Source organism: Platichthys flesus, chromosome 10, assembly GCF_949316205.1.
Source record: "Platichthys flesus chromosome 10, fPlaFle2.1, whole genome shotgun sequence".
NCBI lineage: Eukaryota > Metazoa > Chordata > Actinopteri > Pleuronectiformes > Pleuronectidae > Platichthys > Platichthys flesus.
This window is the reverse complement of record NC_084954.1, coordinates 23,859,817-23,874,544: the sequence shown is the minus strand read 5'-3', so window position 1 is coordinate 23,874,544 and position 14,728 is coordinate 23,859,817. Positions and strand designations below refer to the sequence as shown.

At 39.7% G+C, this 14,728-nt stretch overlaps 1 protein-coding gene across 1 annotated transcript; it reads right to left on the bottom strand.

Annotated features, from left to right (window-relative positions):
• Window positions 1-2,717: 2,717 nt before the first annotated feature.
• Window positions 2,718-14,713, bottom strand: alkbh1 (alkB homolog 1, histone H2A dioxygenase). Its single transcript, XM_062397430.1, has 6 exons — window positions 14,511-14,713; window positions 12,425-12,533; window positions 9,331-9,493; window positions 7,485-7,575; window positions 3,880-4,073; window positions 2,718-3,710 (listed from the first exon to the last, which is right to left on the bottom strand). The coding sequence occupies exons 1-6, from the start codon at window positions 14,646-14,648 to the stop codon at window positions 3,257-3,259; spliced, it is 1,149 nt and encodes a 382-aa protein (XP_062253414.1). The 5' UTR covers window positions 14,649-14,713; the 3' UTR covers window positions 2,718-3,256.
• Window positions 14,714-14,728: the final 15 nt, after the last annotated feature.

Here is a 14,728-nt window from a genome sequence, read left to right as displayed (position 1 = left end):
CTGTAAAACATTCATATCTTCTGTGTTTGCAAAACAAATATTGTAATTGGAAATCAAGTCTCTCCTGAGTGAACCTCTGGAATGTGGTAGAACATGAATGGCAGCACAAATGTGCAGCTGATAAATCTGCAGAAATGTTTTGATCTTGTCAACATGGAGCAGAATATCAGAGGAAGGCTTCCAGCATCTTGTTGAATCAATGTCACAAAGAACTGTGGCTGTTTAAAAAATAATAATAATGGCTTGCATTTACGTAGAGCCTTTCAGCGGACCCAAGGGCACTTTAAATATGTTGGTGAATACCAAACAGAAGAAATAGGAAAAAAGTAATCGTACAAAACAAGATTAGTGAAGGGGTGGTGATTGAGGATTTTTTTTAAGATTTCGAGGGATTCAGCTTTGCGTATTTCGGCTGGGAGAGTTCCAGAGAGAGAAAGGGGGTCACTTGATTTGTCACCATGAATTTATTATTTTGCTGTTTGATGTTGTCTGCAGACTTTGGAGAGATATAACTGCTGCAGTTCACTTTTAGTGTCACCAAGTGCTTTCATATATCTGCTTGATACTTTTATCAACTGTGTGATTGCAGCAGCTTAATATTTTGAGGATAATGAAGTATATTGTTTTAATTCTAAACTACCAGCAAAATATGTTAGTGTGTTCTGCCCTTGTGTCCTGAAAGATACACAACACTCTGGAAATACTTGATACTCATGAGAGGTCAGTATTTCAACAGTTTAGCATGGCGGAACCTCTATCATGTTGGCATCTGATAGTGGACCACAATTGTGGTGGCAGCTGATGGTGGATCATGATGGCGGCAGTGGACAATGTCTGTGGACTATAGTGGCATCCGATCTTGATGGTTGATCATGATGGCTGCTGAACATGGACTATGATTACCACAAGACGATACTTGATATACAATATGTCTCCTCAGATAATCAACCATTACTGACAATAATCCATCAATTCATTCACCTTCCATCATGCTACAAAGTGTTTATTCTAATCAATGCTGCTAAATACCCTTATCTTTCTGATGTTCTCCTTTACACGTTGCATCTATTGCACTTCTGGCCGTCGTGGGAGAGGAATCCCTCACATGTGGCTCTCTCTCAGGTTCCTAGGTTCTTTTAAAAAAATGTTTTTTTGTAGTTTTTCCTTATTCTTGTTGAGGGTTAAGGGCATAGGATGTCCCACCTTGTTAAAGCCCTATGGTACAAATGTCATAGTGATTTGTGGATATGGGCTATACAGGGTTCATACACATTTTGACCAATGGAATTCCATGACTTTTCCATGACTTTAAACCAAATTTCCATGACTGAACATTTTGTGAAATCTGGGTGTATTCGCGGAAAAGTGACAATGTAGTATTCAAACTAACAATGAGAATTCCAAGGCATACAGTATACTTTAAATTACACAAACCCAAGTATGCCTGCTTATATGTTAGTGTATTTCTTTAAAACATATGAATTATTTAAAACTCAGCGTAAATGAACTAGGGATGGGCATATAATTAAATCGTCTTAATCAATTGTTGGGAGAATTAACGATCGATTTTCGATTAATCATTAATATTTTCATATTAAAATTCACTATTTATTGGCTATATTAAAATGCAGTGAAAATAGAAAATACAAAGCGTGTTTCCTCATCTAGATCTTTATTCGAAGATGAACAACTCTTGTGGCAGTTAAACGGGATCCGTTGAACTGGTTCAACTTGAAAATATGCGCTGCTGTACTCTAAACTAAGCCCCGTTGGGAGCTAACTGAATTTGACTTTTCTCGCCCTCTCAGTCAAGTTATTGTCACGCCCTAACTCCCGGAACCCCTCACACAGACCCGGGTCTGTCCGGGTTCGCTTCCGCGTGGACTGACGGTCTGTGTGCGGACATGAAGCCGAGCAGCGCAGGTTAGCTCCGGGCTGCTTTCTCCAACTGCTAACATCCTTGCTGTGCTGCGTTCAAGGCAACTCGGATATTCCGACCTCCTGCCACATAGCGAACATGCAATAGTTTTCATCCATGAATAAATAATGTCATCGACGAAACTCATCGTCTATTAATTATGCCCATCCCTAAAATGAACAACATGAAAATATTAATATAACAAATTTCCATGACTTTTCCAAAACTTTTGGGAGATCATTTTTTTCCATGACTTTTCCAGGTTTTCCATGACCGTACGAACCCTGGCTATACAAATAAAATGTGATTGATTGATGTTCCCTCCACACTAATAAATCCTCAAATTAATTTGCACATCCACCTCTGAACACTGCTGGTTTGATTCAAGTAACACCTGCATATTTAACAAATGTTGCATTTGTTTTCTGAGAGAAGAAACAGAATATGTCACATTTACTGTCGATTGGAAAAACAGGTTTATATCTGGTACTTAAGATGAGCACTGTGTCTCATCTCTCTGTGGTTTTTAGACTGAGATACCAAGGTTAGCAATACACACACCATCCATACAAATATGATTTTGTTTAAAAATGTATAGCTTAACCTATAAACCTAAAATTGAGATCTAAAAAGTTTAACTTATCTCTAGTTGTTAGAATAGAGACTAGTTTAAACATTTAGTCTAAAGACCAGACTACAACATAAACTGGCATATGACTGAGCAGGAAATCTAAGTTGCCTTCTGTCAGCTGAAAACTTCAATTTAAAAAGACTGGGAAGAAGAGTCAAGAAAGTGCAGTGACTTTAAGAGAGGCTTTAATAAAACACATCTAAATAAAAGAAAAACCAATATTATGAAATGTACAGTAGGATATGGTGAATTGACACCATATATGGCCACCTATGTATTATTTCAATACTGGTATATACAGTTTCCGTTATATAAACCAATCGTATTTCACAAAAGAGTTAATATTATAGTATTTTAACTTATTATTTTAGGTAGTTGATGTCAGATGATGAAGTTACTCGAAGCTGGTTTCAGACAATATCTTTCAGTGTTTTTTTGACACAAACTGACAGTTTTGACCAATTTTACATCGTCTGGTTTTGGCGGTCCAACAGCAGCAACACGGCTACTTCACAAATTGTCCTCCTGAATAAGGGTTCCGCTTCTTAGCCCCTAGCTCAGTTAAAACAAAATATTCCAGTGTAACATTGTCTCTGTCAAACTGTGGTCTTGTGGAAGCTGCTTGTTAGACAAACTCAGCTGAGCATTAACTTTATCAAAGGTGTGTAATATAGAATGTAAATAATGAACTTATTTCTTCGTCACTTTCATGTCTTTCCTATATCAACAAAGTCACAGCTACTACTCCTCTTTCTCTTCGACCTCTCTCCGTCTACTGATCCTTCATGGTATCCGTCTGTCTGGCCTGCATCAGTCCTGTGGTGAAGAGAGGGTGTTTCTGGAAAGCTCTGTCCGGGCCCCAGCACCTGTCTGATGGTCACATTCACTCTGGAGCTCTGGATGTACCTGGAACACACTGCCCAGTCCTGCTCTGACATCTGCTCCACCACAGTGCTGTCCCGCAGGGATGAGGCCAGGCTGTAGCCTTCCATCTCTAAAGCAGTATGTCCCTCTGGCGCTGGGATGATGCGTGGGACAGCATGGTAAAGGAGGCGGCTCTTTCCCGACATCACCATCACATCCCCACTGTGCATGTACATAGCAATTGGGGGGTCATGTCTGCATGTACCTCCCAGGAGGAAGATGGCTGATTGCCCAAAACTATTTAAAAACAAAACAAGATGTAGAGTTAAGGGGTGGCGATATTTTTCTGTGGTTAACCAAACTGCAGTCTGGATTACTAGTGCAATAAAACAAAGGCATCAGGATTCAAAAACTCTACAAGGGTGGAAGATTTCCATCCTCTCAGCAGACTTTTCGCCCCTCTCACCTGAATGACAGAAGCGGCCGGCTGTGATCCAGTTCAGATTCATCTACGTGGATTCCCAGAGAGGAATCTGATCTGTAGTAGTTGAGGATTCCAGCCTCTGCGTTAAATCCTGGAAACCCACAGGCGGCTGTTATTTGGAAGGACAGTCGGTTCAGCTCAGCTGGGAAAGGAGTGTAATGGTTTGCAGAGTAAGTCTGTGAATGGAACAATAAAAGAAATACTTGGTCCATTACACAAGCAAAGCAATGTGAAGAGATATGTTGCTATAAGTGATTTATTTCTTCATATGTACAAACTTGGTCCCAGATAACCAAAAGTACTCAAAACTAAATTTTAAATAGACTAAAAAGTGAACTAGTAAATTATTTACTCAATGACGGTCTGGATGTGTGGATATTCCTTTTGGCCCTCATCTCATAAACTGTGTAAGAATAAAAAAGGAATTATAAAGTAGACAACGCTGCTGTACTGAATGTAATATGTTCATATACAGACTCAATAATATGTGCACACAATAACACTTAACTAACAAACACAATCTTTTATCTCCTTTAATCTTCTTCATCAGTGGATTGTCAAGTTTTAGCCTTTTGAACTTTTTCGGATTTCATGATTTCTGTATTTTTCAAATAATGCTTATTGTTGTTAGATTCCTACCATAAACCCTCCAGTAATTTCTTTAATCTCATCTGCACATTTAGAATTTTAATCAGGGCCCGAGCACCTACGGTGGGAGGCCCTATTGTATTTTGAAGGATTTGTATTTCCCTTTTGTGCTTTTTGAGGTCCTAGACATGCTCAAATTCTTACCGAAGTTTGCAGGAAAAGTAATTGTATTGTGGAGTAATTTTAAATGGCCGTGGCAAAATGGCTCAACAACGCCATCTAAGGAAAAGCCCCTCAGTTAACTTTCACCGATCTTCACAAAAATCGCAGCCCAGGTGTATCATGACTAGACAAAAAAAAAAGTCTGAGGTGCAATGGGAAAAACGCAACAGGAAGCCTGCCATTTTGGATTTAGTGGCCATTTTGGCAGTTTTTTCTAAATTATTTCTTTGACGTACTTGTCCCAGGGTTTTCATCAGATCAACTTCATATGGACATGAGTGTCATCACAACGCCAGTGGAATGGCGTAAAAGTTTGATTACACGCCATCAAAAAACGATGTTCTGTATCTCATACATACATTGTGCAATCGACTCCAAAGTTTACATGTAAGCCAAGAGTCCTGGCCTGATGCCATCTACACAGAAATTATGAATTAAAATCACAGCTCCCCCTGGTGGCAACAGGCAATTTCTTGTTTTTGGAACATCTTACACTTGGTAGTAGCCTGTATGCCAGACGAACTTAGCTCCGCCCACAACATTTGAGGTCGGGAAGTTCGGTCTGGAGTCGCTCCGTTGGGGAGAAATTATAGCTGACCGGGCTAATCAGATTGTCAGGGCGGGCTTCATAAGATGATGGACAGATGATCAACGGTAACGTAATCAACCACGTCGTCAAAGTGCGCTTAGGTTGAATGCCTGCCGCTGGAGAGCTGAGATGTGTAGATGCTGCATTTTAGAAGACATCGACAGAGCATTCATTTTGAAAGAGGAACAGAGAACGCGGAGGGGACGCCAAAGCGCCGCGCCGCCCTAATGCCTATCCCGCCAGCGCTTGGCTGTTCACACTGGACGCTGAAGCGACGCTGAACCGCCGGGCAGCGCTAATAATATCCCCCGTTGATCCAGTAGTATGAAAGCATATACTTACTTGTTGCTCCAACATTAAGCAACAGCATCCCAACATTTGTCTTTCTTGGTGTTGTCTTTATACAACATGTTCCGAGGATCATACAACTCACTGTACTTCTCCACTTCAATTATTAATTTAATGTCATCCATGTTGAAGAACTTCTCCGCTGTTTGCTCCGTTAAATGTCGGGTGTCGAGGGTAAATTACGTATTCTCCACTCAAGCCTATGTGGAGAATACGTAGCCCCCCCCCCCCCCCCCCTCTCTCTCTTTTTATCTGTATCACTGCTTGTGTGGCTGTAGTGGATGGGCAGAGGGGGACATTTAATAATGTCACTGGTAGAATTAAAACTCCAGGACAACAGAAGGGGACTTCAAAGTATGGGATGCATATTTGATCATTTATATCATATAAAATATGTCATCAATATCGTTTAAAATCATTTTTCAGTGTGTTTCCTGGCGCGATACGCTCGCGTCAAGCGCAAGAAATAGACTCGACGCTGAAACGATCTCTGCACGGCGAGGCAGCCTTGGCCCAGGCCTATATAAGTCTAGTTCCCTCTCTTTTCTCTCTTTCTGGAGGAGAGGTGTAGCTCTCCTGCTCAACCAGCCAGGGGGAAACTCTCCCTAACCAAACACTTCCACCTGCCTTGATCAGACTGCTAAAACCTTCAGAAAGGCAGCGATGAGAGAGCCTGCCTTAGAACTTCAGAGAGCTGCATCGACAAAACGTCTTGCCAGCAGAACTACTCACTGGACTTCAAACCGCACATTAACCTTTTCCCCCCTTTTCATGGACTGGTAACACAACTGGGCTTAATAATTACATTAGGCTATGGACAGGACTGTTGAATTATATTCATATGTTGTTTTATAAGTTTGATTTGTGATGTTGTAATATTTGGTATTACGTTATTTGAAACCAAATGTTAGTTCTGCTTTGCTCTTCATAGAATCATATTCTTTCTTTGCATGCAACTAACTACTTCCTCTAACCTGGTACCAACACCCCACACAGTCTTCAAAGTAGCCAGCAGCCATTTTGAAAGTATACTTATACACACACACATGTATTTAGTAATTACACTTTTAGTTTGTGTGTTTATACTTTGATCATTTTCATAATAAATGTTTTTCCAACCTCTACACTGTAAAGAACTCATTTCCTTCAACTTTGTTAACTACTTACACCATGTAGATATTTCAATAAAAAACAGACGTTTCCACCTAGAATAGTCATTAACCATATCAACAATGTATAGTGTATTTCTGATTAATTTGATGTTATTTTCATTGAAAAAAACAGTGTTTTTTTTTAATAAATAAGGACATTTCTAAGTGATCCCAAACATTTGAATGGTAGTGTAAGTGGAAATTTTGGTTATAGTTATTAATTCAATGATAAATCAGAGTTCCAAATTTGTAGTTAGTACTTTAATGAGACTTAATCAATAAATTTGCTATCTTTCCCTTCCTTTGAAGGGTTGTGCCCTTTTTAATCAATAAGTTATTTTGTATTTTTTATATAAATATTCAATATTTTTCTGATAGCCAAATTGATTGAATACCCAAAGTCACACCATTTAATGGTGTCACGCTTAAAGTATAATAATCACAACAGTAATCAATGTCGCTTTCTCCACTGGTAGCCGAGGCTAATGCCATTTGCTTTTTTCTGAAATAGGGTGGAGTGATAGGAGTGTTATAAATCAGGGAAGGATACATTTTGACTGATTAGACCTTATCAGGAAGTGAACACGGGTGTCTGGGTCAAAAGGGCAAGCAGCAATTTAATGCATTATCAAACAACGTAATTTGGTATGGATGGAATAGCCTTGGAAAAAGAAGGGTGTATCACCAACCTTGGTATCCCAGTTGTAATGATATCCAAGAGTTACCCAGCGCAGCCTCTCCAGTAGAGTCTTTGGTTCTCTCTTTCCAGAGGGAGGACAGCTGTGGAGGGAATCAAACACAGAGCACACTTACAGAGGCAAGCAGCTAGAAATCAGGACCGTAGACCAGTGGTTCTCAACCTTTTTTCAGTGATGTACCCCCTTCGAAGAAAAAATTCTGCCGAGTACCCCCTAACCAGCCCAAAGCATTTTTGGTTGAAAGAAAGATGTAATGTGATTTATTAAGCCTTGTAACTAGACACATTCAAATTTAAAACTCCATCAATGTCCATAACATTGCTCATTTGTAGTGGTCTCTCTTGAACTATTTCGAAATAAAAAGATATAAAAATAACTAAAGACTTTTATTATTATCTCAATATAAATAAAGATTTGTGCACCTCAAAATAATTATCAACTCTTTTGGGATCATAATAAAGATATGTTCTCAATCTGAACTCATGAACTTAATTATAGCTAAACACTTCTTCCCAAAAAATAAATCATTAACTTAGTTTTAAATAAAAGATTAGCTCAAAACATATTTTTTTAAATATTTATCATCTTAAAATATCTTCTTTAAGGATCGAAAAGAATACTGACGGGTAGCTTGTTTCCGTTTGCTTCCGGGGAGGCTTTTCGCATCGTGTCTTGAGATGACCTGAATTCAGGAAGTTTCCTCTTAAAAAACTCAGGTGGCTTACCAACATGACTTTCATGTTTTGTCTGGAGATACCGCTGAAGATGTGGTGGCTTAATGCCGCTGTTGGCTAATCTCTCCCCACAGAAAAAACAAAAAGGGTAAATAACCCAATCTATGTTATTGTTAATATTATTGAAGTGTCTTTCTGTTATTTTATTGTGAAATATTTGTTCGCTTTAAGGTCATACAATTTCATTTCCGCTGTTGTATTACATGCTTTTATTTTATTTTGAAAGGGTACCGGTAGAGACGCGGACTTCTTGTTATGAATCATTAACTTCACAACGGAAAACTTTTACATTTTAGCGCCCCTCCGAAGAGGCACAAGCTCTCACGGTGTTGTTTAGGGAAGGCTCTCTGCTCTGGTTTCGCCTTCTTTGGTACTTGTCCCTCCGTGTTTCAGCAGCATTGCTGCTGCACTTCAACTCGACTCCATTGTTGAAGTTTTCAAGGCAGGTGATGACAGGTGATGACAGGTGATGACAGGCGGCGTGTGCCACGTTGGGTCAAACCATCGGTATGGGGGAGACTCTGTTTTTTTTAGGATAATTAAAATTGAAAAGCCTACTGAATATAAAATTTAGTTCATGAACTTACACTTATATTTTGTTGAACATTTGTTAAATAACAATTTTTCAAGGATTTTTGAATGGATGCTAATTTTAAATATATTAAAAAAAAATCTCAAGTACCCCCTGGAGTAGCTTCAAGTACCCCCAGGGGTGCGCGTACCCCAATTTGAGAATCACTGCCGTAGACTGTCACTAAGCAAACCAAACTTCTAACAAGAAGCTTAAATCTAAATGAGTTGCACTCCTTGGCAGTGTTACAGCAGGACAACAGATATAATTTCCTCTATTCCACACATTCTTCTTTCAAATACTTCTTCCCTGTCAAAGCCTGGTGGCTACATTACCTGACAGACGTATCACAAACTGCAATAAATGATGACTCAGAAAAACAGAGAATTTGATAGCAATTTGGGAAATATGCTTGTTTTGTTACTACACAAGAAGATCTGTGGTGAGCTGAAACTAGTTTTAACAAAGAAACTGGGAGCACTGCTTTCTTTTGCTTGTCCAAAAATGCTGAACTGGTCCAGGTCAGTCTCACCTGAGGCCATGTATGCTCTTGCCCCAGATGTCCTGAGTGTCAGATGAAGACATGTGCATGTCCAGGTTGCAGACATTGGGTTTCTGAGGATACGTCTTCAAACACTGTCGTACCCAGAAGGGTTGGGAGCCCAGCAGGAACGGGTTGGAGATGAAGATGAACCCTGAAAAACACACAATATCAGGGTAATGAAACACAGTATAGGGAAGTGAAAAAAGCTCCATAACATTGAACCATAGTTATACAGCTGTGCTATGGACACGCCTGGCGCCTACACTGGCGCCCACACTACTTAAAATGGTGTTTAGAAATGCTGCTGGCTCCGTATTAATTTGAAAGTTTAGAAATGACCATTGTCTGATGCCTGTTAGTATACGGTTATGATTGAAAATACTTGTACAAAAATGGTTTGAGGTGACCTGTTGGACAGTGCTTTGTAGAATTCATCAGCAAAATAACAAGCTAGAGAATATCTAATAATATCAACAAAAAACAAATGTGTACATATTCCTCTGGCTCAATGAGTCCATATCTGAGGTTATTTTAACAGTCCCCCCAAAAGCTGACATGTGACTGGTTATTTGTGCAAAAATAGGTCTGCCCTCTTTATTTTGACTCATAAATCACAAAGGTAATGCAATCATGCTTCCTCCAATTCAGGAAAAAAAATTTGGGTTAGTAACATTCGTTCTATTCTAGGTAACAAGAGACAAGATCATATATAGCCACTCTTAGCCTCGCCACACTGCACTGGCTACATGTTTAATTCAGAATTGATTTTAAACTTTTTCTTATTACTTTTGAAGCCATACATAGCCTTGCTCTTCCCTACATCATAAAACGTTGCGCACCCTATGAGCCTAGCTGCTACCTAAACTCCTTAAGCAGGACTCCCCTAGATGCTCTCACAGCATGTCTTGTTATAAAAGGTAATTGTGTGTTTTCCATCAAAGTCCTGTATCTGTGGAACTTCCTGCCTGAGGAACTTTAGGAAAGTTAGTGTTGCATTTTAAAATCACTCCTAACAACCTACTTTTACAGGAAGACTGTTTATAGACAATACGGTGTACATCTTCTTCTCTGATTTTAAAGGGCTATTAAAAGGAAGTTGTTATTATTATGTTTTGGAATAATGTGTTCTCTATTAAAGAGAACCCAGTAACATGTTATTCTTTGAGGATCCTCCAGGGCTGAACATAACCTAACAATCGCAGTCAGTCACAGGAAGTTGGTTATCAATTTGTATAGTCAACCCAGGATTTGTATAGTCAACCCAGGATTTCCTAACATGTTATCTGAGTGCATGCACATGAAAGGGGCGTGTCTACTTTGTATGACCAATCGCAGACATGGACAAGTGAAATGACAGCATATTTCACAAGGAAGATCAAACTGTTATATTAGAAAATAGGAGGAGAACATACATATTATCCAGACTAAGATAATCACAGTTACAGCTGCTAAATGCAAAAAAAAACTGCTGGTAAAACATTAATAGAATAATGTGTGGGAATGAAATAAATAACTCTTTACTAACAAGATCTGTGGAACTGAAGAGAAGAAGCCTCTTGATGAGCGATGAAACGCTTCTCTAAATCACAGGATGTAGCCTATATAATGAGCTTTAGTTTGACACAATTTCTGCATAGACTTTGAGGACACACTGTAGTGGAAACCTTTGCAATTACCAGTCAATAAACACAAATGCACCTAATATCGTACACCATGGCGAACAGAATGTGGCGTGCGTATTTGGCATCTAGGTGACATCTGGAAACAGGGAGCGATTGAGATGTACTGGGGGTGTAAGCGGCGGGGATTATGACCAACCAACCTTGTTTTAAACTTCCTTTATCCATCATATTAAGGAGAGGGTGCATCGCGCAACAGTTCAGTGTAATTTTGATGTTCAGCTCCAGCAGCTGACAAAGGTTTATCATTCCCTTTGATGAGAATCTACTGTGGGTTATGAAAACAATTCACCGCCAGAACAGTAGGTGGCGAAACGGAAGACGAGCTTAGAGAAGCCTCCCTCATGGCGTATGTAGTAGAAGTCCACGATTGTTTATTTACCTCCTCGCGACTTTCCTCACACATAGTGAACGATGGCAACTAAAAAACAAAATGCTTATGTTATCGTTAAACAAGACAGCGGTTCCCCTGTCTTGTTTCCGAACGGCGTTGCTAATTCAGTGTCATGATAGCCCTGGAATTAAAGTCTTGACAGCAGGTTTTTGCGCTGTTACCAACGCAGTTAGCATGGTGGCTGTCACGCTAGCGCCTTTATGACAGGACATTATAACATTATGTGACCGTACACACATGCCGTTAGTGCTCTAACCAGTCACCGTAAACCAGACAACTCCACTGTCTTAACACACTTGTCACATTAATCCCAGAATCGTAGTTGTGTTTATTGTGCTATAGGGAATGAAACAGGAAGTTTGAGGTCTGGAAATGTTGTCGTTCGGAAATGCTGTTGTTAGCGGACCAATCCATGCCAAGGGCTATCCCTAGGCTGTCCGCCATGCTGACGTGTGGTTAGAAAAATCTGAGCTGCACGAAGAGCTCTCCGAGGTGCCCGGAGAGGGCGTTCCACGGCGGAGAAGGCGTTGCCATGTGTCCGTGCCCGTCAAAACGGAGTAGCATACATAGGCCTTACCAATTTACATGCATCTCCACGGGATCCTCTAAGAACGCTTATGTCATGATTAAAAGAAATTGATTGGTCAGTTGGAATAACTTTTAGACAGGTTGATCTCGTATCTCCAACTTAACCTGCTCCGGAGCAGGATAGCCATGGTGGTTTCCACCGATAACAAGTGAATGAGCTTCATATGACCGGAAACGCTGAATTTAGCCTGAAATTACCCCGATATAAGCAAATTTGGTTTCGAAGTACAGGGCCCTTGTCAGCTTCTGTGCTCCCAACTGACAGACTGGGTGTTGTATTTTACTTTCATTTGTCATTCATCTGTTTTTTGCTCCATGTACATTTTCTCACCAGTAAGCACTGGATTAAGTTTGTGTCACCCTCTTGGTATTTGGTTTATGTCAAGAACTCCATGTTTTGTGTCTCTCCATTTGTTTTTACCTGGGTAGCCCTGCAGGCTGAAGGCTCTCCAGTCTCTGACGGGCTGTAATCCAACCCTGGCAGCATCTGTATCAGTCACTGCAACAAGGTCCAGTTTAGCTGAAATAACCTATCAATCAATCAATCACATGCGCACACACACACACACACACACACACACACACACACACACACACACACACACACACACACACACACACACACACACACACACACACACACACACACACACACACACACACACACACACACACACACACACACACACACACACACACACACACACACACACACACACACACACACACACACACACACACACACACACACACACTTAAGAATGGCTTAACTCTGTCTCCAAATCATCCCCCTCTATGAAGTTTCATTGTGTAGGTTCTAGGGACATCTAGTGGTAAATCTGAATATTGTAAACAGCTGAATGCCTCTCACGTCCCCTTTCTAAAGTGGCCTTTGTGTAATATAAAATATAGAAACGTAATCATGAGTATTATATTCCATTACTGTCGGTAGATTCCCCCATCTTCTACACACTAGAACTTTAAGTTTTGACTGTGTAGACTTGCCAAACAGTTCAGATCAAATGTTGACAAGGAAGATGATTGATTTATTTCTGATCATTTGAGAGACCAATGCAGAGGTTTGTTCTGTTGTTGCATTATACAAGACTACAGTCTGAATCAATACATCGTTTTCCACTGATATTGCAACCGTTTGTGTAAAAAACACAATATATCTTACGTTCAGTGGCACTTGCAGTTGTTCATTCCTGTTTCAAATGCACTTCAAGACATCTGCTGAAAGATGGTTATAGCTTCTTTCATACTGTGTTACATTAGTAATCTATGTCCCATGGTTCTGCTAGCCTCCAAGATAAAAATGTTTGTTACTACAGTTATGTTGTGCTTGAGGTATAATGTCAGACAACTCATTCTGCTTCTACGTTGGGTTATTAATGGATGAGCGTACTTCTCCCACTGAGACCAACTTTGTGGTGGGGCTATTTTGTTTCCAGAAAATCTCTTATATCAGTCCAGTGAAAAGAGAACAGGTGTTAATCAAACAGAAATACCTCTGTTTGAGTCATTAAGTAGAAATACAACTACAATAATGACATTTGTCTAGTATCCTGAGTCAGAAATCTTCACTAAACAGTATCATTGTTACAGTCAGCAAACTTTCCAGTTTCATTACCTTCGCCAGGGATGTTTTCATTCCTGTCCATTTGTGAGCAATATTACACAAAAACTAAACGGATTTCATTAAACTTGGTGGAAGGATATAGTTGGTATAGTTCATAAGGTTTTGTAGCAGATCCAGGAATTTTTCACTTAATATAACATTGAGAGATGGTGATATTTTCAACATTTTCACAGGTTTCCAAGGGAATCATGCCGGGATCTTGATGGTAATAATCATGCAAACATAGGGGAATGAATCTCTATAAGTGTGTGTAATTTGGTGCAAGTTGATTGGATTTAAGGGGACATGTGTACGCTCTACTGAGTGCCATTCTAGTTCCTATTTTTATTCTAGAGGTTTTTTTTTTTATGAGGGCTTTGTTCATACATCACTCACAACCAAATCTCATAGAAATGTTATAACTAGCAAATAGTGATATATATTTAAAAGCTGTAGAAAGTATTAACTAATTAACAGGTAAAAAACCGTTGGCTTGAATATGTCAACATAATGAAACAAGACGTGTGAATTTAAGTGTATCCAATGTTCTGTAGAGGATATCCGTGTGATCCCAGTACAGTTTTATAAGATAATGTTTTTTTTAGTACAAGTAATGTTCGTCTTCAGGTTAGTTATGACCTGGGAGAGTTGCATGTGGAGACTGGTTAGGTTATTTACTCTAATCACTTATAATGGCTCGCCTTCACTTTCATTCTGATGGTTCTATGTTACAAACACACTCGCAGAACTGGAGTAACGTCCAGTGGCTGCTATTAGTTATAAATAACACCACTGGAGATGTGTCTACAAACTTAAATGTGCACGGCGAAATATAACAACCTGTCACGTAGAGTCAACAACGTGCTTCTCGTAACATTCCACTCACCTTGTCACTCGGTACACCTCTTGAGAAGTCAATGACGTCGCTGAAATCTGGCGGTGGGTTTCTTCTCTTGTAGAACTTAAATATTTTCCGAAATGCATCTTCTCCACTCTCCACCATGGAGGCTGCCATCTTGGCCATGATGACGTAACTCGCCTTTCAACGCAATGCTTCAACGCGAATCTTCTTCTTTGGATTAAAAGATTAGACGCTTCAATGGC

What these genes read in the sequence shown, in the direction of transcription:
- alkbh1 (XM_062397430.1), bottom strand. Translation starts at nt 14,648, where the DNA reads ATGGCCAAGATGGCAGCCTCCATGGTGGAGAGTGGAGAAGATGCATTT. An exon ending in CAGCCTGCAGGGCTACCCAG is followed by an intron (nt 9,494 to 12,424) that starts GTAAAAACAAAT and finishes TGTGTTTTTCAG; the next exon opens with GGTTCATCTTCATCTCCAAC. An exon ending in ATTACAACTGGGATACCAAG is followed by an intron (nt 4,074 to 7,484) that starts GTTGGTGATACA and finishes TTCCATTCACAG; the next exon opens with ACTTACTCTGCAAACCATTA.